The sequence below is a fragment of the Setaria italica genome, chromosome IV (assembly GCF_000263155.2).
Source record: "Setaria italica strain Yugu1 chromosome IV, Setaria_italica_v2.0, whole genome shotgun sequence".
In the NCBI taxonomy this organism is placed as follows: domain Eukaryota; kingdom Viridiplantae; phylum Streptophyta; class Magnoliopsida; order Poales; family Poaceae; genus Setaria; species Setaria italica.
The window spans coordinates 2,097,085-2,118,666 of NC_028453.1; the positions used below are offsets into that span (position 1 = coordinate 2,097,085).

Here is a 21,582-nt window from a genome sequence, read left to right on the forward strand (position 1 = left end):
CCGGGGATAGGGGGGGGGATCCTTCCTCAACGAAGTCGAGAAAAACCCCAACCCTACCCCCCCACCCTTACACAGCCGCACTGTAGCATGACTACGAACTAAACCATGTGCTTGTAAATTGTAATAATCACCTCAGGATTGGAGGGCTGGCCGTATGGGACAGGGCTGGCGACATGGAAAACACCCTCACAGCCGGCGACTGCGGAGGCGACGCTGCCGTAGTCCAGCATGTCAGCCTTCAACAGCTGCAGCCTCTCCCCAGCGTTTTCCAGCGGCATGAGGTGAGCATTCTTGCCATCACCTACAGACTTCTGGTTGCTCAGTCTGCTGGGAGCAAGCAAGGAATCGGATCGAGCAAGGTATGGTGGATATACCAGGATCGCGCGCCGTGCCGCGGACGGCGTAGCGGCCGCTGGACAGGAGGAGCTTCACGAGCCACGACGCGAGGAAGCCGCCGGCACCGGTCACGCACACCGTGCTCCTCGCCGCCGCCGCCGTCTCCTCCATGCGCTCGCCTGCTTCCCCCCCTGCTCGGCTCAACTCAGCGCAGCTCTCTTTTGCGGTTGTGGTCGGTCAACCACGGAGCGATTGGCCGGCATTTTTTGGCGGTAGTGAAAAGTTTCTATCCGGTCTTCTTTCCTGGGAATTTTTCCCAATCTCGTCCTCAGCGCCGTGCCTTATGGGACTGATGAGGGGAAAAAAAAACGGAGACTTGTTAGAATAGGTGTTGAACATGTGTACCCTCCAAATATTTCGATGTTTATCCTACTAAGTTAAACTTTTATAGCTCTGACCATCAATAGCAAAAAATCATAAATGTTCACAATGCAAAAGTAATGGTACTATGATAGTTGGTTTCACGATGAACCTAATATCATCGTTTTTTTGTTATTAATCTAATTTTTATCATTATTGATGGTCAGAGCTAAAACAATTTGACCTAGAACAAATTTAGAAATATTTATATTTGTAGACAGAGGTAGAAGTTTACCAATAGAGAGTTTAAGTAGTTAGTTAGGACTTGATATAATCTGTGGTTACATATAAAGTTTAATTCGTACTTTATATCACGAGGGCTCGTAAATATGAGGGCACCACCGTTCCAACCATGAGATAATTTGGTGGCAAGTTTGGGTGGCGGTGGAGGCTATGGTGATACTATATACCAGGGCAGCTGCTGATCACTGGGGAGGAGAGCTTAGAGCTTGTAGTCATTGCCATTTCTCGGAGGATATAGGTGCTGGAAGGCTGATCCTTGTTAAAAAAAATTGTGTCTCGTTGTCATTATCTCAATCTCAGGGATTCTTTGATAAACTTATTCTCGTCCAATAAACATGGATTATTAGAGTGCAAAATAAACTAGTTTTTTCTTCCACTCCATCTCAATCCATATAGATTGAAAAGGAATAATCTCTATCCAGACAAGACCTCGAAGGGGGGATAATTCATTATTTGAAGCATATATATAGGACCAGATCAGAGGTAAAGCTCGAAAGATAGAATTATTTGGTATCGCTGAGTATGTCGAGCTATGGGGGCTTATCGCTGATGTGCAGCTAACGCACGAAGAAGATAGAATTATTTGGTATCGAGCTATGGGGGCTTATCACTGGGTATCCTAACTAGCCACGGTAACTACACCGCCAAATCTGCTTACCCAGTTCAGTTCAATGATGCGCCAAATAAAAAATAATCCGACGTAATTGTTACGGCTGGACCTCGGATGACTTGGGCAGGAGAAGCATCGTTTTTTCTTGGGCTGAATCTGAATGGCTTGCACCAGCAAATTATCCATCAGGTTAAGTTAATCAGGGAACCTTTGCCCATGCCACCAAGCGCCGCCGGTTCAAGGCTGGGCAGGTGTTCATGTTACGGTTTAGCTTCCACTGGTAGGTGGGGCCTGTGTTAGAGCCCGAATACTTGGCATCCAACCAGCACTCCGCCTGTTGACTTGCGGGCAGCGCTGACGTGTAGAGTGGATCAGTCATGTTTGATTATCCCAAGCAACCGGATACCACCAGCCCAAACTTAACCCAATAACCTCACAAGGCTGGGTGCTTATCAACCCAACATTGAAGTGATGACTTTTGAACCATACTAAGTAAGCCCACAGCCTGGATCGAGCGATTAGCATAATTTGAAAGGTGCATTACATTTGCATGAACGCACACAGACGGTTCTTGCATACGAGCAAAGTCCACATTACAGCCCTGAACTCGTCAATGTGTCTAACTACCGAATTCCCACAGTTTATTTGGGTGGCAGCAGGAAAAGAATGGAGACGGCCATCCAGCATCCTTCCTCTCCTGTTCAGAGTTCAGAGGAAGGACGCACCTCAACTAACCTAGCTCAGTATCATCCGCATAGCCCAGGGAGCTGTCTGCAGGCGAGATCAATCTCTTCCTCCGTCATTTCTATCGTGTCATCACTGTCGTAATGATCATCACTCGATTTTGTCTTCCTGCGGTGCTCTGTTACCGGCGAGCTGCTTTGACGCTTCTTCCCCTTCTTGTTGTCGCTGTCCATGCGCACGAACTCGGCCTGATAAATCTTCTTACATTTGATTGCTAATTGCGAGAGTTGTTCTTTAGGCAATGATGCATCTTTTCCGCTTCCATCCAGTTTCAGCAGTTCGTTGACAACATGGGGGACGAAGCTCCACTGCTCCGCCACTCCTTTGATGTCCTGAAAACAGGTTTATCATGGTCACTCCTTCGGTAAGAAAAATAACAAACTAATATGGAGAAGATATTTCTCTGCTGGATTTGACTATTCACTCAAGCTATTCAGGATCTTAATGGAAGTATAATCACAGTGACAATTAACCCAGATCATGAGTGGCCACCTAGAGCATAGGCAAGTATTTCTATTTTGATCTTTCAAGATAAGTACTTAAGACCAGTGCCTCACTCTACATGCATTCCAATATAAATCAGTCATACATAGCACAATATTTGATGATCAGTAGTAGATAATCAATGCAAATGCATGCACTTCATAGATGAAAAAGGAGATATTGCAGTGCTTACATTGCCTTGCTCGAGGGATTCTATGGCATCTTGCAGACAAGTAATAACCCCTTCAGCAGCTATTGCCTTCAGTTCACTTGGCTCTGGCTATCAGGAAGAAGCAAGAGATAGACAAGTCAGTCAGCAAAACAAGCTTTAGATTTATCTGTTAAAAGAAACCTTGGGCAAGCAGACAAAGATGTACAACATAAATAGATGCAGTTTTTTCACTAGGCACACCCACCTTCTCTTCTTGGCTCTCCAACCATGACACAGTCTGCGTCAAATCATCCATTGCCCATTGTTTTATTTTTGAGGGAGAGAAGTGTTTGTTTCCAGAGTCTGAATGTCCTGCCTGTAGAAAAAGGGTAAAAAAACCCCCAGAAACTAGTGTGATGTTTTTTTGACCAAAACATGCAGCAGAATCATCAAGCTATTTATCAAAAGAGTAAACAAGATATTACGTTCACAGGAACTCAAAGTTCTCTGATTTATGGCATTTCACAAGGAAACAAGTAACACTGAGAAAAATCAATGAGCTTTGGCAAGAAAAAAGATTTAACTGGATTTCCTGTCCTAACAAACAATGAACTACTTATTAATTAAAAAGATACAGCTCCATAACTGTCATTATTCTCTTTGATATTTGGTGGATTCAACGCTTAACAAACACATAAATTTGTTTCATACATACTGATGTTCCTTAGCAAAACGGAATACTTTACATAGACATTAAATAGCTAGAGGAGCAGCTGAAGCCATCAGATAAGTGAAGTATTCAGGTTGCCTGGAAGTATTTTACCAATATGCTGATATCATATTCAACTAGCCAGCTATAGTAGTTACTAGGTAAAATTCAGAAATGATATTTCATAAATAAACAAACCTTTGAGGTATATTTCATAAATAAACAAACCTTTGAGGTAGCAGAGGTGGATGGCTTGACGTGAGACTGCTGAACTTGTTTTTTATGCTCTTTATGCATCTCTTTCTGATCTAAATCAGCAGGACCAAAACAATTTACAAATAAATACATTTTAGTTGATTGATTCCATTCGAATTGACACAAGGAAAAATGATAAGCACTCAAATCTGCAAGGCTGATTCATCTTTAACAGATCATTAATGAGCATCATGTGGTGCTTCTTTTTTTTTTCTCGAACTACGCAGGAGAGCTGCGCGTCATTTCATTAAGGTAGAAAAAGATTACACGAGTCTGGAAAGACCCTCCCCGAGTACAGAAACCCCACACCCACACCCACCCACACCTCAACTAAAAAAACAGCCGCGCCACAGGTTAGTAAAACTGCAACAGCAGACCACAAACCTTACAGGATCTTATGTGGTGCTTCTTTGAGGATGCCAAAATTACAAATTCTTACGACGGCTTTAGTGAACTGTTAACTTGAGAAAAAGCCAAAAAAGCATATTTTGTCCATTTAAAAGGTGTACATACACGTCTGGTTCTGGCATGTATGCCTATGACTAAATGAGCACCCCTGAATTACAGCAATTGCATGACAAATGTGAAGTTGAAGTTGAAGCTATATATGGTTGATTTTAAAATGGAGTTTCCAAAAATACCATCCTTTGAAATGCAGGAGAAATATGAAGGATGGTTAAATTAATATCTGGAAATACTTACTGAGCAAATGGGAAACACATTAGGAACATAAACGCTGATCAAATATGACAAGAGTACGCTTAATTCGCTGGGCAGAACATTATTGGCGCAACAGTTATACACCTAGTAATGTTCATTGAGAACTAGATGATAGAAACATATAGGTACACAACAACAATCTTTTTGGGCCACCTAAATACCTAATAAGTTACAAATTATTGATGTGCTGACATGATCCCGAACTCCATAGAAATATGCAACTATCAAACTTTTGGGGTTAATCTAGATACTGAGTATGTATATCAGACAAAATTCATGGACATGCAGGACAGCACCCAAAAATGACGTGTATCTGAGTAAACGCTAAAAGGCAGTATAGGATCCATTGCCTGTGATACCTATTTCTGATGAAAGTATCTCTTACCTTGATCAGATTCAACTGGCTCCTTATTTTTTCGCCATGGCTTTCCAGCATGCATAAGGTAAGGTTCAATGTCCACAAGTTTTCTTTGCTTGTGGGATTCACAGATCCAATCCTGAGAGAAGGCAAGAGGACCAGAAACAATTACTTTGTAGTTCTGAAAGTTTATGGGAAAAGAATTGTTGCTTGAAGGAGCTGACAAGAAATTCACAAGAAAGACAATAACTGAGAACAAACCTTTGAGATAATGGTTCCATTATCCGCCTGAACTTGTCGGAACTTGGGGGTGTTAGCAAATGCACAAACAAGAAGGGTGCAATCCGATGTCCAATCAGGCCGATACTCTGCCCCCATATCCAATGCTTGTGACCGCAGCATGCCCCTCTCCGGATTCACAAACCCTGACAGCACAAAGACGACCCCGTCCTACCCAGACACTCGGAATCACCACAGGTATACACACAAAGAGAACAGTATACATCTGAAATGTAGCAGCGGCCAATTGCTAGGTACCAGAAGTTTGGAGAAATCAGACCCCTTCTGAGCCTTCTGGGACGTGCCTGCATGTTTCTTCTTGCTTGAATCGTCCTCTCCATCTTTAGAAGAACCCATCCAAGAAGGGAGGCTTCTCGTGGACATTTTATTGGAAAAACGAACTGCACCCACTCTTCGGTTTCAATTTAAAGCCCTATTGTGTCAACTGAGACCGACGGATCTTTATGCTCGCTGAACGCACCACTAATCCAACAAGGAATTAACAAATAATTAATGGCTATTAACAAACTGAATTCGAGCAATTAGGGTTCCTTACCAGCTAAAGGAATCGACCCAAGGCCGGATGAATCGCCACCCCACACCAATCCAGTACAGCGGATAGGAAGGGGGAGGACTGCAACTTGACTACCAGGGTGGCTGCCGTGCTTTCGTAGAATAAGGCCGGAGGCGGACACGGCGGCGTGGGAGCGTGCGCTGGACCGCCGGCGACGAAGAACACGGAGGTGCTTGGAGAGTTGGAGGTTTAGCGTCGGGCCGGTGCCGGGCTGGGCTGAACCTGATTTTGGCCCAAGTCTGGCCGTGATGGATCCAAATGAAAGCATTAATTGTCCTAAAAAAATGAAAGCATTAATAACTTCGTATAATTCTATATACAATGACGAAATGTTTTTCAGATCCAAAATAATAAAACATTCGTATAAACATCACTAAAATAGTATTGTTTTGGATAAACCAAAATTAAATTTTCAGCTCGATTGAAGAACATGTTTTTATTTTAAAAACTGATAGTGTTATGATGGGTTGATTTTAGTGGATGAACCTGCCTTAAAATTTACATAAAGTTACGTAACAAGGCACTTAAATATTTTACTTAAGCTTGAGGTGCACATACTCGAGGTTGAAACGGAGAGAAGAACGAAAGGAATAAAAAAAAGATAGCTCCAAACTAATAGGTTTCTTATTGTAAAAATTACCCCTATTTAAGTTTCTGGTTCAACTCAGATTTTCGGCTAATTGTATTTTCGGTATCAGTAGTAGATGATGTAGCCATTTCCAGTGGAGCCTCCCTTGATGGTAGGTTGTGTGTACTTATACATGAATTACTGAATTTTGTAAAAATAAAAATAAATCAGATTACACTGGAATAAATCCTAAATTGTCTTATTGTAGCCTATAGTGTGACGTGATAGTGATACAAAACTTTTTTTAAATGACAATGTTTATATTAGCGTATAATACTCCAAATATTGACCAAAATTTCCACTTGGGGAACACAATGATTTCCAGGTGCTATTTTGAATCAAAACTAATTAAATTACACACAAAACCTCCCTCATCTGTCAGTGCCTTTTTCCACCCCTCGCTCGCTCCTCGCTCCGCGCCTCCGCAGCTCGCGATCGGATTCGCTCCCTCCTCGCCGCGCCCCACCACCCCGTCGGCGCTGGGGATCTCTAGGGTTTAGCCCAGTCACTCGGCTCGACCCGGCGCCGTCCTCGCCGTCGCCACCATGGTACGCGGATCTGACCCCGCCCGCTCCCGATTCTCCAATCCATTCGCCGGTTTTCCTCGAGCCCAGCTCGCGACGTATGCGCAGAGATCTGACCAATGTTGTTTCCTGCCTGTGTTTTCTGCAGCCGCTCAGGTTGGAGATCAAGGTGCGCCTGCCGGACCTCACTGGATCTCGGCCCCCACGTCGCCGGTGTATTGTTCGTGTCGCTTTGATTTTGCGCTGATTTCGGTTTCATTTTGTTTTCTGGTGCTGATTAGCGGAAGTTCGCGCAACGGTCCGAGAGGGTCAAGTCGGTGGATCTTCACCCCACGGAGCCATGGTAAGTTTCGGTTCCGATTTGGGGCCGTTCACTGATTTTCAGCCATTTCTGCTGTTTGTGCGTACAGTGTTAATTTACTTCTACTTGTTGCTAATTTTATGAGGTTTTGCATTGTGCAGGATTCTGTCGAGCCTCTACTCGGGGAGTGTCTGCATCTGGGATTATCAGGCACAGGTAAGGCCTCGAGCTGAGTTTCATAAGCGCTATGTGCTTGAATTCATACTGATGCCAGCAAGTAAAGACACAAACCAAACATAAAGCTGGGCCTCATACTCTCAATGCTGGAGCCTTGTTCCAGACATTTTTGCTACTGCAATGATCTATGAAATTGTAATCTTTGGTTCAGTAGAATTTTGCATGTCTTGGATTCAGTTATGAGCTTTAAGAATTTGATGATCACCAAGTTGCTTATTTGTTGCTCTCATTACATATTGTTCAGTTATGCAACCTGGAGGCTGTCTATATGGTTTGAAACAATAAATACTTGTTCCTGGGTTCCTGTAGGTAGTTTAATTCCATCTGCTGCTCAGTGGCCCATCAAATTACATTCACTCTCCTTTTTTAGCCCAGTCTATGTTTCTGTGACCTGATTGCATTATGATTTATTGACCTAATGACATTTTACATTGTTCTATAATATGACATGTTTCTGTTTCATAGCTGTCACCAATATCACCATCGTAATTATGTGAATGTGAATCCAAACCAATATATGTCTGAGTCTGCATTCTTGAACTACTTGGACAGCATGCATATGCACCTGCAGTCTTGCGAGGCCTATATGCTTCAGTACAAAGCGGTAGATTTACCTTTAGGTACAGTAAGAAATCAAAATGATTTTATAAAATTATGAGTACGCCTTATGAAATATTATCTTGTTACTGGGAAAGTAGGATACAACTATATGAGTTATATGTATTTGTCACAAATGGAAATAATTTATACGATTTACTATTACAATTTTAGCATTTCACTTATAGCAGATATTTATGTATTGTTCTCTCACAAAATAAGAGTTGTCTCCTCAGAATTTTATTCCTTAATATGTTTGTTTGTGTGTATCTTTACAGGCTATGGTGAAATCATTTGAAGTTTCGGAACTGCCAGGTATGCAGAACGCTTATGTTCACATGAAAGCAGAACTTACATGGTGGCTGGACATGATGCTAGTGTATATTTAAACTTATTTTCAGTGCGGTCGGCCAAATTTGTTTCAAGGAAACAATGGGTTGTAGCTGGTGCAGATGACATGTTCATTCGTGTCTACAACTACAATACCATGGACAAAGTTAAAGTTTTTGAGGCTCATACTGATTACATCAGATGTGTTGCTGTCCATCCAACTCTACCATATGTTCTGTCATCATCTGATGACATGTTGATAAAACTGTGGGACTGGGATAAAGGGTGGATGTGCACTCAAATCTTCGAGGGACATTCACATTATGTGATGCAGGTTACTTTCAATCCAAAGGATACCAACACCTTTGCAAGCGCATCTCTTGACCGCACTACAAAGGTATGTAAATCTGATATGCAGCATCATGCTAGTTGTGAATGACTCATGGTGTGATCTGATTCATTCATACTTTCATATATGAAATGACAGATATGGAGTTTGGGTTCTCCAGATCCAAACTTTACACTTGATGGACATCAAAAGGGTGTTAATTGTGTTGACTACTTCACTGGTGGCGACAGGCCCTATTTAATCACTGGTTCTGATGACTCCACTGCAAAAGTATGTTTTTGTACCCCACTGTATATTTTGAATGTTTGGTTGTTCTATGTGGTCCTAAGGCGCTACATTTTATGGCAAACTAGGTGTGGGACTACCAAACAAAGAGCTGTGTTCAGACACTTGAAGGGCATACACATAACATCTCTGCTGTCTGTTTCCATCCTGAACTTCCTATAATCATTACTGGATCTGAAGATGGCACAGTTCGTATATGGCATTCGACGACTTATAGGTTGCTTTTATCTCTATGGTTGCAGTTAATTTAACTAAAACTGAAGTACTATTTGTTTTGCTTACTGAAATCACAAATGTTGTCTGTTTGTTAAATTATTTATGCCTCTGTGATAATCTGGAAAACGTGTTATACTGATTAATAAGTCTGAACACTACTTGTGTTACTCGTAGAATTTTGTCAATGTGAGATGTTCTTGTTCTTATTTCATTAATTGTTTTGTAGACTTGAGAACACACTAAACTATGGCCTTGAGAGAGTTTGGGCTGTTGGATACATGAAGGGATCAAGAAGGTAAGTGTAGGATCATTTGCATTCTACTGTTTCTCCAATAGTGCCGTCAGTTATAATGGAGTAATGGATGCTAGCTATTAATATAGTACTTTGTACTTTTGATTAGAAGTGTCATACACAACGTGTTTCTTAATGGTGGATATGTAATAGTTGTGTAGTGCTTCTTGTAAATGAACTAGAAATACTCTTTATCAATTACGTTATGTTTGATTTCGAGAGAGTATCATTAAAGTTGGCTGAGACCTTCACAGGCAACGTGGTATGGTTGATTGCATTACCATATCTGTTCCACACTTCATCAAAACCCAATATGTTGACTGATGGCAGTTGCTATAATTTCATGTCTTCTATCCTGTTCGCTTTTATCTTTCTTGCAATGTTGATGCCAGAAAGTCATTCACATTCTTCATATATTTGGATAGCTAGGAGATCCTATTTATATGCATTCTCTATATTTTCCCCAATTTTGTGCTACTATGTATTTTCTGATTTTGAAAAGTATACTGTTTGGCTATCGTCTAGGATGGTGATTGGATATGATGAGGGAACTATTATGATAAAAATGGGCCGTGAAGTACCTGTAGCGAGTATGGATACCAGTGGGAAAATCATTTGGGCGAAACATAATGAAATACAAACTGTAAATATTAAGACTGTTGGTGCAGGCTTTGAGGTAAGTTGGTCTCTTTCATTATAGAATGAAATAACTGAAAATGCACTTGCTGACTGATTATTTTCTTCTGCAAATCAGATCACAGATGGAGAAAGATTACCCCTGGCTGTAAAGGAGTTAGGAAGCTGTGATCTATACCCGCAGGTACTTTCGGATGCTACTATGCTCTTTTGCACTTAAAATTTGTTACTACTATAGATTTATAGTGTGGTTAAATGGTTGAACTTGTTTTCCTTTTTATTTGGCAGTGATCATTTTCCTTTAATCTAATTTTGATTAATCTTTTGGTTTGGTCAGAGCTTGAAGCATAACCCTAATGGCCGATTCGTTGTCGTATGTGGAGATGGCGAATACATAATTTATACTGCATTGGCTTGGAGGAATAGATCATTTGGATCTGCATTGGAATTTGTTTGGTCATCAGATGGAGAATACGCAATCAGGGAAAGCACATCAAGAATAAAAATTTTCAATAAATCATTTCAGGTAGGTGGTCTACTGAACTTCTATAATGAATTGCTTTCTCAGATGCAAGTGTCTCATTTCTTCCATAATTACCTCAGCCCTACTGTTTTGGCATCTGCAAATATGCACCCTGCACCTATGCACCTGACTCTTCTAGTATTCTTTCCTTCCATTAATCAACTAAGGTTTCTTTACTCTGGAGTCTGGAGTTAATTTAGTATAAAACTCTACACATGCTATTTGATTTGTGCGCTTAGTTTGTTTGCCCATGATTTCTTAAACTAAGGCTTGCATTTTATTCAAGATCTATTATTTACACTCCTTTAGTCCTTCTATTGCACTGTCATGGACAGTCGGCTGGGCCAACTGTGCCTATTCACCCAGATCCATTAGGGTTAGGGCTGGAGATAGGATTAGATATATTGCTTAGGGGTTTGGGCCTATTTATGCTCCATGTATTGCACCTTGTCCGTCCACATTCATAAGCCATTCAGCTGCCCTAGACATTGTAGAAGTGAAGGTAACATTGCTATGTGATCGAGGTGCCTTTTCTTGTGGGTTTTCCAAAAAAAATGTCTTTATGGCATTTTCATTGTGTCCTGACTTGAATTATCTGATTTTCAGGAGAAGAAAACTATCCGCCCTTCATTTTCAGCGGAGCGTATTTTTGGTGGGGTATTGTTGGCAATGTGTTCTAGTGACTTCATTTGCTTTTATGACTGGGCTGATTGCAGACTAATACGTCGAATTGATGTCACTGTTAAGGTGGGTCGATTATTATTTTCTTTGGTGGGAATTTCAAATGTATGAGTTTATTATTAACCTTTCTATACTATGCACTTGTAGAACCTTTACTGGGCTGATAGCGGTGACCTAGTTGCAATAGCAAGTGATACGTCATTCTACATCCTCAAGTACAATGTAAGATATTGTATCCTTAAATTATTGTTTTGCTTCCTTCTCCAGATCTCCATTTTGCGATGGATGGGGATGATGACACGATAATTGTTGATTTGTGCTCTGCAGAGAGATGTTGTTGCTTCTTATCTAGAAGGTGGAAAGCCTGTGGATGAAGAAGGCGTCGAAGATGCTTTTGAGCTGCTTCATGAGGTCAATGAGAGAGTGCGAACTGGGATTTGGGTTGGAGACTGCTTCATATATAACAATTCATCTTGGCGCCTAAATTATTGTGTTGGTGGAGAGGTAAAGATAGTGTATTCTTCTGTTGTTTTCTCTATATGGGCACATTATGTGTCGTAACTTCATTTGTTTACATAGTTATAAGCTTTACATTTACAGGTCACCACAATGTATCACTTGGATCGCCCGATGTATCTGTTGGGATATCTTGCGAACCAAAGTCGAGTTTATCTAATTGACAAGGAGTTTAAGTACGTTTGTTTGAAAATATTACTTCCTTTACTCTGTAGCATCTGTTGTTGATTTCTGTGACTAACTATATACTTGTTGCAGTGTCATTGGGTACACATTACTTCTCAGTTTGATTGAGTACAAGACCCTTGTGATGCGCGGGGATTTGGAACGTGCAAATGAAATTTTACCATCCATACCAAAGGCACAATATAATAGGTTTGTGGTTATTATTTTGTGCCAAAATGATTAATTAATTTGTTTCTATTCTTTTTTGTTTTCCTAATTTATCTTTGCTTTAGAGTTTAGACACTTGTTCTATTTTAAAATTGTCATACATGCTAAACTGATATATGTATTGTCACATCTAAATAGACTCCTTTTGGGGTACGTACATATAGTCAAGTTGTAAAAACTACATGTCGACTTTATGGTGTATCTTCATAATTAACTGACTAATGAAAGTGTCAGATTACTGAATAAATAAACTTAGCTTTCATCATCGGTTGTGTTTTTTGTCCCACTTTATTGTCTGATCTCCAGTTCTGGTTTCCCCCTCATGTGGCAGTGTCGCTCATTTCTTGGAGTCTAGAGGTATGTTGGAAGAGGCTCTTGAGATAGCCACTGATGCTGACTACAAGTTTGATCTAGCTGTGCAGCTTGGAAAATTAGATGTTGCAAAGGTACTGAACAGATTGTCTCTTTTTTCCTCTTAATGTTGTAGAGTATATTTTGAGGTATTATATGCTTTGTTGCTGCAAGATTTCAATCTAAGTAACATACATGGTAAAAAATCGTGGTTATTTACTGTACAGGCTATCGCCACAGAAGCACAAAGTGAATCTAAATGGAAGCAGTTGGGCGAACTCGCCATGTCTACAGGCAAGGTAGGCTCCTAAACGGCTAAACCTTATGCAATGGTGTTGGTACTGCAACTTGTAAATAACTATTGCTAGGGAATAAATTTTCTTGATAGAATACCACTCCTGTAGTGTGAGATGTGATCTAATGGTTTTGGATTGGATTTTTTTGTCTTTTCAAAACTAGACAAAACATAATTTTCTTGCCAAATCTCTCTAGGTAAGTTGGGAATAGGTAATGGCCAATATTGCAACTAGGGATGCAAGTCACCCAATGGGGAGTTTCTGGATCGCAGCCTCAGTTCATTTGCATCCCATTCCTTTTAATTGAAACCTGGATTAATTTAATTGAATGTTTTTTGGTTGGGTTGACCTACATAAATGAAAACTTGCATCCCTAATTGCAACATTTTATGTCAATTGAGAAATAACCTATATCAACATATTCCATCTGTATTAGCTCATGCATGCTTACTGGTGTGACTTTGCCATTACAGCTAGAGATGGCGGAAGAATGCCTTCTTCAAGCGAAGGATTTAAGTGGCTTGTTGTTATTATACTCATCTCTCGGAGATGCTGAAGGAATCGAAAAGCTTGCTTCTTTATCAAAAGAACATGGAAAAAACAATGTTGCTTTCCTCTGCCTTTTTATGCTTGGTAAATTGGAAGATTGCATACAGTTGCTCATAGACAGGTACATCTTGTTGGCTCTGATTAAATCCTTGTGGCGTGCTTCCTTTCAGAGTGCTAAATTTACATTATCTTGTGTATTCTACAGCAATCGTATACCTGAAGCTGCATTAATGGCGCGTTCATATCTTCCTAGCAAAGTCTCAGAGATAGTAGCAATTTGGAGAAATGACCTCTGTAAAGTAATTTCTTAATCTTCTGTTCTCAGTCTCAGTTCTGAAAAGCATGATGCCGTTAAAAGAATGATATTATCTTAACTCCGTTTATCTGTTCCTTGTATGCAGGTTAATCCTAAAGCTGCAGAGTCTCTGGCAGATCCTTCTGAGTATCCAAATTTATTTGACGATTGGCAGGTTGCGCTAACTGTAGAAAAAAATGTTGCATCTCAAAGGTAATAATTATCACACAAACTGTTCTAAAGTATTTGCTTATAATTATCATAGAATCATAGTAGTTGCTCATATTTGTTCCAGAGTAATGTCACAAATATATCATAACATCTGTGCTAACTCATAGTTTTTTATTAAGCAAACTTTTTGCAATACTAAGGCTTTATGTGCAGGGGCCACTATCCTCCTGCTGACGAGTACTTGAACCATGCTGAGAAGTCAGATACTACTCTTGTGGAGGCTTTCAAAAGGATGCAGATAATTGAGGATGATGAATCTGTAGACCCAGCTGAGGAAAACGGAGAGCCTGATCAAGAGGTATAGCATGTGAATTTGGCTTATTATCAACTCTCAACTATGTGCTATGGTGTTAAAAATACTTGTACTATTATGCCGATCCATTTTCACATCAGTGAGCTTTCCTCAGGTCTTGATTGATATACTGTTGTCTCATTATTTAACCTTGTTGATGACTGTTATACCATGTTTGTTAATTTTTTGCAAAAAATTAATATCATTGTTCTCAGGCATTGGAAGAGAATGAAATGGAGAACACAGATGAAGCTGTCCCAGTTGATGCTGATGAACATGAAGAGACATCTCTTGTAAATGGAAATGAGGATGAGGACCAGCCGAGTACGAATAATGAAGGAGCTGCGTCAGCCTAAAAGAATAGTTTCGCAAATGTGAAAACCCAAGTTTTGTCTATGGTGATTCACTAGCTTTGCCTCCGAGTTCTAGAACAGTTAAACCCAGTGTAGCCCAAATTTCAGATAACAAACCCAATTATCTCAGTAAGCACCTTTGGCATTTGATTAGGAGGTTAAAATGCAATTATATATTACCATCTTGTCAACTCACCTCTCCTTTTTTTTGACCTTTTTAATATTTGTGCTCCTTCAACTCCTGCTTACTGCAAAAAACCTGATTAGTTTTGCAGAATATAATGTCATTGGGACCTTAGAAGTTGAGAATGCCTACGAGCAAATGCCTAAAGACATAATACACTTTTAGATACTTTATTATTGATTCCAGAATGGACTTTTTTTTTGCCATCAGTAATTAGTTCTTGTTTTTCTTCTTGCAGTGAACATGAACAGGGGCAGAGGGACGCACAGCTCATTGGGTGCACATATTCTTTCTGAGGGTGCCAGCCAATTCAGAAGCACTGGAAACTGTTGATGCTAGTGCCATCTGAGCTACCTTTTGCTTGTGGACCAAACTTGACAAATGGAAGCATGCTAGATACCTGATGTCAATCTGGCCATCCTGGCAACGCTTCTCATGGCAACAGCATAGGCAATTCTTCTTGCAACATTAACACACCCAATTTCCATGCCCTGAAATCATTAGATCGGGTGGGGGAACCAGTTGTAATGAATAGCGGTTTGAATAATTCTTATAGAGATATGTAGTATATGCCAGGTTACCATAGCCATGCCTTCTTCTAGGAGATCACAGTTTTTGCTAGCCATTCAATGTAATTTGATGTTATTCGATAAGGTTACATGTAGTATATGATCGCGGGCTGAAAGCTTGCCCATGTATGATTCCATTGGGGGTTTAGCCTCGGATTCTGTTTTGCTTGTTTACCAGTGCAGGTTCTTGCAAGGTTTCGAAGGTAATAATGTTCTGTTTTATAAGGTTGGACTCAGAAGTGCACTTCACTCTTAACACCAAGTGCATGGGTTGTTCCAAATATTGACAGCTAAGAATATGCTCTGGAGCAGTACATGTCGATGGTTTTCAACCATGATCTTCGAAAGTTATTCTGGTACTGGTTGGGGCAACATGCAGCACTAACTTTCCTGCTAGGTGACCGAGTACCTGCAGAGTTGGGACCGTAGAACATGCTGAAAGTCGTTCGCAGAAGGTACGAGAGATTCGGATCATTTGTAGTGCCAGAAAAGTAGATCTAGCTATGGCCCCTTTGACTGGGGAGCAATGGAGCATCCGATCTGATCCACAGGCAAGGTGCATTCTGACGAAATAAACGGAAAGGTAAAACTTATTGGTCAGCATGCTTGGAGACCTGTGTCAAACGAAATGCATTTTGAGCCACCAGCCCACAATCACCAAAGAAAAGAGGATGTCACTACCTCGAAAGGATTCTTCGTTTCCATGAGAGTTTCCACAACAAGAAGAACGGCGACATTGGAAAGGAGTGACTTATCCATGTGAGGTGAATTTTAAGGTACTGAGCACTGACCCTCCAGTTTACATGATGGATGCTTTTGAAGAAGAGCTTCATTTGACTCAGGAACTGTCATACGTGTATGGCACTTGAGACTAATAGCGCCCGATCATCATCAACCTTCTCCTTCCTGTCAGCCCAACCTCTCCTTTCTACTCCCATGGCCATACTGTCAACCCAACCTCTCCTTTCTACTCTCATCAAGCCAACTTGAGATACGAACAAAACGACCCTGGAAGAAAGTTATGATTTGAAAGCAATGTGATCCCTGACGAAAAGCATGGGAACAGTCGAAAGCCAAAATCCCTTTGTGCCGTGTTGGTGACAACGAGGTTTCCTCGAAACGAAAACGGCAGGCACAGGGTTGGATAGCGAGACCCCACGTGTATCTTCTTGTATACCCTTGTCGTACTAGTACAAGGATAGCATGAGTGTATGGTCCCTGCTCGTCGGCAACTAAATGCACCTTCCTGACGCGTTGGGTTATTTTGAGAGAAAAAAATAAAGCTACTAGTAGCATCAATGGAGTACGTACACTACATGTACAAGTCGCCAATTAAATTTGGTTATCTAGGAATTAGGAATCTGTATGTAGGTATAATTAAATTTGTAGGGTTCTGCATGATTAATTTCCGAACTAAATTTATCATAACCAGAATAAAATCTAGCATGCAATTCTCTAACATACTAGTTAACAACAAGCATAACTTCATGATCTCAGAAAAATGCTGAAATAACAGATCGAATCACGATGTACGTATTTAGCGGGTGCAGCCGTGATGGCAAGCGGTGTTGACAGAATGACGATGGTGTTGCAAACTGAGCGTAGCAGACGATGTCGAAGACACGCCGCAACGCCAGACTTGGAGGAGGACGAGCCGTGGTGAAGACCTTGAATAGTCACATGGAGCGCTTCCCAAAAACCTTATTTGCCCTCTCCCGATGCAGGATCACAAGAGCGAGAGGTTCCGGAGACCTACTTTCTCGTTCGCCGATGCACGCCGGCACTCGAGATGGAGTAGACTACAGTGGCGGCGCAACAACGAGAAGAGGCAAAAATCCTAGCTCGATTAGATGTATTTTCTGTACACTCTTAAAGGCCAAGTAATAAAAAAAAACAACAACGCAAGTGTCACACGCCCGTGCACTTCGCACACGTGTGGAGCTTTCCTTCCCTCCCCCATACATAGCTTGGAGGAGTGAAGACAGCTTCCATATTTATATTGGCCATCATTCTCCTCCATTAGCAATGTGGGACTAAAGGTTTGCACCATTCCAATCACTTGATCATGTCCACATGAACCTTTGAGATTTATTAGAATTTGTGAAACTAGTTCATCAACCCGTGCTCCCGCACGGGCTAATATTTTTAGAAACTATTGTATTTAAAAATTATTTAGAAATTAAACTCTTAGCTAATAATCAAAATTGTTTACTTACTACTCTCTTATTTTTCCAATACTTCAACATAATACTTATATACCTATCTTTGTCTAGTTGTGATTGATTTTTAATTAATAATTACTCTATGCACTTTTTCATCCATATTCATACTTTTTCCATTTTGTATCACACCTTCAATCCTCCATACATTATGTTTAGCATACAAATCAATCTTTTTCATCGATTCCGCACATATATGTATAAATGGTCTAAATGGTGACACTCATCGTGTGTATATACTTTAACTTAGTATTTTTATATTAACAATGACATAAATAGGTAATTTAGAATCATATATTAGTTTATTTTTTGACATTTCTGTATGATGCACATGAAGATAATTAGATTAAGATTTTAGATGTTTACTTTAGGTTATTTTTAATAACGACAGATGTGGGTAACATAGATAAAATTTTAGAATGACATTTTAAGTTATGTTTCATAATGATGTGTATTAGTAAATTGGATGAAGATTATGAGGTTACTTTAGATTATGTTTTATAATAGTTGAGCTCGGTAATTTAGATATAGGTTTAGAGCTCATTTTTGAATATTTTCACAATGACAGTGGTGGGTAACTTTTTAGAAAATATAATAGATCAATGGCTATGATTATTAGAGTTTACAGGATTGGCGTTTAATGTTTTTAATTTTTATGAGAATTTCTCTCTTTTTTCTAGCTTGTCTCGTGGGAACTAATGCGGAGTCTCCAATGGAAAAAGAAATGAGACTACATTGCTACAAAACTATTACCATAAGCTATCTCTCGTTTGTTAAATATTCGAATACAATATTTATGTAGATATATACTTAATATCTTCATCCAATTGTGATAGATTTTAGTTAGTAATTACTCTATAATATTTTCATTCACATTTATAATCTTTAACTTTTTACTTTGGATCGCAGGTATGCACTTGAATTTGTTTAATGAACCCTAAGTTTGAGATACAATTTTAGCATAGAAATCTATGTTCCCATCACTTTATATCCTTATAAATGGTGACACACATCATGCATATAGACCTTAATTATTATATCGTATAGCAATAGTGCAAGATATAGACGATTTTGAATCATATATTGTTGTATATTTTTAATTAAGGCTATTTGATTCAAACGTAGGGTTACCTCATGTTATTTTTAATGATAGCATGTATGGGTAATATAGATGCAAATTTAAGGTTTACTTTAAGTTTTTTAAGTAATAGTGGTAGGCAATTCAGTTGCAAATTAGGGGGTTATTTTAAATATTGCTAATAATGGCATGAGTGGGTAATTTTTATGAAGATTAAGGGGTTACTTTAGTTTATTTTATATAATGGTAGAGGTGGGTAATTTATATATAGATTTAGGGGGTTACTTTAGGCTATTTTCATAATGGCATAGGTGGGTAATTTTTTAGAAAATATAATAGATCCAACGGCTATGATGATTTGAATCTATCGATCGATGGTCGGATGTTTTGCTTTTTTGTGAGAATTTCTAGGATTTCTCTCTTTTTCTAGAGTGTCCACCTAGGAATCCTAGGTGGCTTCACCTGAAGGCTTCAAAAGGAGCCTCCAATTAGTAATAGTAAGATTTTTGTGAGAATTTCTAGGATTTCTCTCTTTTTCTAGAGTGTCCACCTAGGAATCCTAGGTGGCTTCACCTGAAGGCTTCAAAAGGAGCCTCCAATTAGTAATAGTAAGATTGCAATGCATGTGGTTGGGATTGGAAGCAGATAATATCTCATTCTTGAAGTGAAATGATCGTAGCTCTAGCACGATCTATAAAACAATATGCATGGCACTTTTAGATCTCACAATGTCTGCTGAGACGTAGACGTCGAGTGGATGGCTCGTGGAAAACTAATGGTGACACGAGACCAAAGCAAAGGCAAAGCGGCAAAGGAAGGCAGCTAGGAAGAAACCTCCGGACCGGCGGAAAGGACGACGACGACGATGCACGATGCCGTGTCGGAGATCAGAAGTTTTTTTTTCCGTGAATATGCAAGAGAGCTGCGCATCTTTGTATTAAGAAGGAAATAGTCATACAACGCAGGTCTTTGGAGCGCACGCACACGGTTCTAGTTGCGAAACTTGCTAATACATAAAACCTTTACAACCAATAGGTGCAAACCCAGCTATAGAGTTCTAAGCGTGTGCCGAGAACAACAGCGCCATGTTTGGTGTCCTTGGGTTCCCTGGCCAGCATGAAAGCTGAATCAAGGCCTTGGCGCTTGTTTGCAGTGCAACCAGCTCTTTTTTTTAGCCACCAATCCAGCTGTGACTGATGCTGTAACGGTGCAGTGTTTTGAATGTTGATTGAAGCGCTGACTTCATGCCACACCTGCAACGTGTAGGAGCATCCGGAGAACAGGTGCTTCGCCGTTTCCAATGCTTGATCGCAAAGGGCACAATCGGCCTGATTCTGCAGTCCTATTCTTTGTCTCCTTGCCGCCATCCACAACCTGTTCTTGATGGCCAACCATATAAAAAACTTGACTTTGAGAGGAGCCCATGATTTCCAAATTGGTTTTGCTGCAGCAAATGTGACAGCTGTTTTGAAGAAAAATTGGTACGCCGACTTCTCTGAATATTCGCCAGAAATGTTCCATTTCCATTTGACGGTCCTCCCTTCCAGCCTGAAGCTGCACCCCTTGTAAAACATGCCAGATAGTGACATACTCAGTTAGAGCTAGTACCGTGAGCCGTCCGACAATATCATGTATCCACTGTTTCTGGTTCAGCGCTTGAGCCACTGTCCTCCTCTTCTTGATTCTCAACTGAATTAGTTTGCATAGCTCAGGAGCAATGATGCAAGGCGATGATTGATCAAGACATTTGTCAGTCCAAAACAACGCCCGGTTCCCATCCCCCAATTGTACCTCGATGCAAGCTTGGAAGAGATTTTGTAGCATCTGGTCCTGGGCAAAATCAAGCTGCATATGACTCCATGGCCTGTCCACGTTCGTCTTCTGCAACCAAAGCCATCTCAACCTCAAGGAGAAGGAGGCAATGCGTAGATTTGGGATGCCTAGCCCACCAAATTCAAGTGGTTTGCATGTTGAAGGCTAGGAAACTAGACATTTCCCTCCATGCGCTTTGCTGCTACCGGCCAAAAAAACCCTCGACGTCTTTTATCGATTTCGTGAATAACCCAATCCGGCACCTTTAAAGATATGAATGTGTGCACACAAATGGAACTCATGACAACCTTTACAGTAGTAAGCATGCCTGCCTTATTCATCAAGGGGGCCTTCCAAGCCGGTATGCTTGCCGAGACTTTGTCAATCAGAGACTGAAAATGAGATTTCTTGAGCCTGGTGACTGATAGAGGCAATCCAAGGTACTGGATAGGGAAATCAGAAATCTGAGCTGGCAAGATACCCTGGATGTTCTCAACCTGATCTGCATTGCAAGCTATAGGAGCTACCAGGCTCTTCTGCAAATTAGTGTGTAGGCCTGATGTGTTCCCGAAGAAGCTAAGAATTTCTCTGATTGTTGTGATGTCCTGGACATCAGGTGCAGCAAATAATATTACATCATCGGTATAAATGGAGCATTGGTGGTGTATTGTAGTATCTGCAGGTGGTTTGAGGACACCTTCCCGCACTGCTTTCCTCAACAGCCGGTGTAGAACTTCCATTGTGAGGATGAAGAGCATTGGGGATAAAGGATCCCCTGCCTTAAGCCTCTAGCGTTATGAATCACAGGGCCTGGTGTACCGTTGAGCAGAACTCTTGTGGTGCCTGATGATGTCAATGCTGCTATCCAATTCCTCCATCTTAATCCAAAATCCATGACTTGTAACAGCTGCAGGAGGAAAGGCCAACATACACTATCAAAGGCTTTTGAGATATCCAATTTAA

The 21,582-nt window shown here is 40.5% G+C and overlaps 3 protein-coding genes across 5 annotated transcripts in view; 1 reads left to right on the top strand and 2 right to left on the bottom strand.

Moving 5' to 3' along the window:
• Positions 1-638, bottom strand: part of LOC101759308 (cinnamoyl-CoA reductase 1) — a 3,582-nt gene extending 2,944 nt beyond the window's left edge. The window contains exons 1-2 of one of the 2 annotated variants that reach the window (XM_004964469.4): positions 375-626; positions 132-301 (exon numbers count right to left, since the gene is read on the bottom strand). In XM_004964469.4, the coding sequence (XP_004964526.1) occupies positions 132-301; positions 375-507 (303 nt within the window). In that variant the 5' untranslated portion in view covers positions 508-626. Of the gene's footprint in view, positions 1-131; positions 302-374 lie in introns of both variants that reach the window. The other variant, XM_012845068.3, reaches the window with a different exon arrangement.
• Positions 639-2,095: 1,457 nt separating this feature from the next.
• LOC101759717 (DNA-repair protein XRCC1) lies at positions 2,096-6,103 on the bottom strand. Its single transcript, XM_012845092.3, is given in 9 exon segments — positions 2,096-2,367; positions 2,369-2,685; positions 3,030-3,116; positions 3,253-3,363; positions 3,925-4,004; positions 5,057-5,168; positions 5,291-5,479; positions 5,567-5,791; positions 5,865-6,103. Coding segments are annotated over 8 exon segments (1,050 nt in total). The 5' UTR covers positions 5,693-5,791; positions 5,865-6,103; the 3' UTR covers positions 2,096-2,339.
• Positions 6,104-6,883: 780 nt separating this feature from the next.
• Positions 6,884-15,732, top strand: LOC101760125 (coatomer subunit beta'-1). 2 transcript variants are annotated; one of them, XR_002677389.1, is made up of 25 exons: positions 6,884-7,058; positions 7,183-7,203; positions 7,316-7,377; positions 7,497-7,551; positions 8,448-8,484; positions 8,571-8,896; positions 8,987-9,118; positions 9,202-9,350; positions 9,576-9,644; positions 10,167-10,317; positions 10,396-10,461; positions 10,615-10,803; positions 11,407-11,547; positions 11,629-11,703; positions 11,809-11,985; positions 12,082-12,173; positions 12,256-12,372; positions 12,722-12,836; positions 12,969-13,040; positions 13,511-13,707; positions 13,792-13,885; positions 13,988-14,094; positions 14,266-14,410; positions 14,620-14,886; positions 15,180-15,732. XR_002677389.1 is itself a non-coding variant. In XM_004964470.4 (25 exons), the coding sequence occupies exons 1-24, from the start codon at positions 7,056-7,058 to the stop codon at positions 14,758-14,760; spliced, it is 2,733 nt and encodes a 910-aa protein (XP_004964527.1). In that variant the 5' UTR covers positions 6,885-7,055; the 3' UTR covers positions 14,761-14,802; positions 15,180-15,732. The 2 variants fall into 2 exon arrangements, 1 of the variants encoding a protein (XP_004964527.1); XM_004964470.4 differs by having other exon boundaries at positions 6,885-7,058; positions 14,620-14,802.
• Positions 15,733-21,582: the final 5,850 nt, after the last annotated feature.

What these genes read in the sequence shown, in the direction of transcription:
- LOC101760125 (XM_004964470.4), top strand. An exon ending in CTGATGACTCCACTGCAAAA is followed by an intron (nt 9,119 to 9,201) that starts GTATGTTTTTGT and finishes ATGGCAAACTAG; the next exon opens with GTGTGGGACTACCAAACAAA. An exon ending in CCAAAGGCACAATATAATAG is followed by an intron (nt 12,373 to 12,721) that starts GTTTGTGGTTAT and finishes CTCATGTGGCAG; the next exon opens with TGTCGCTCATTTCTTGGAGT.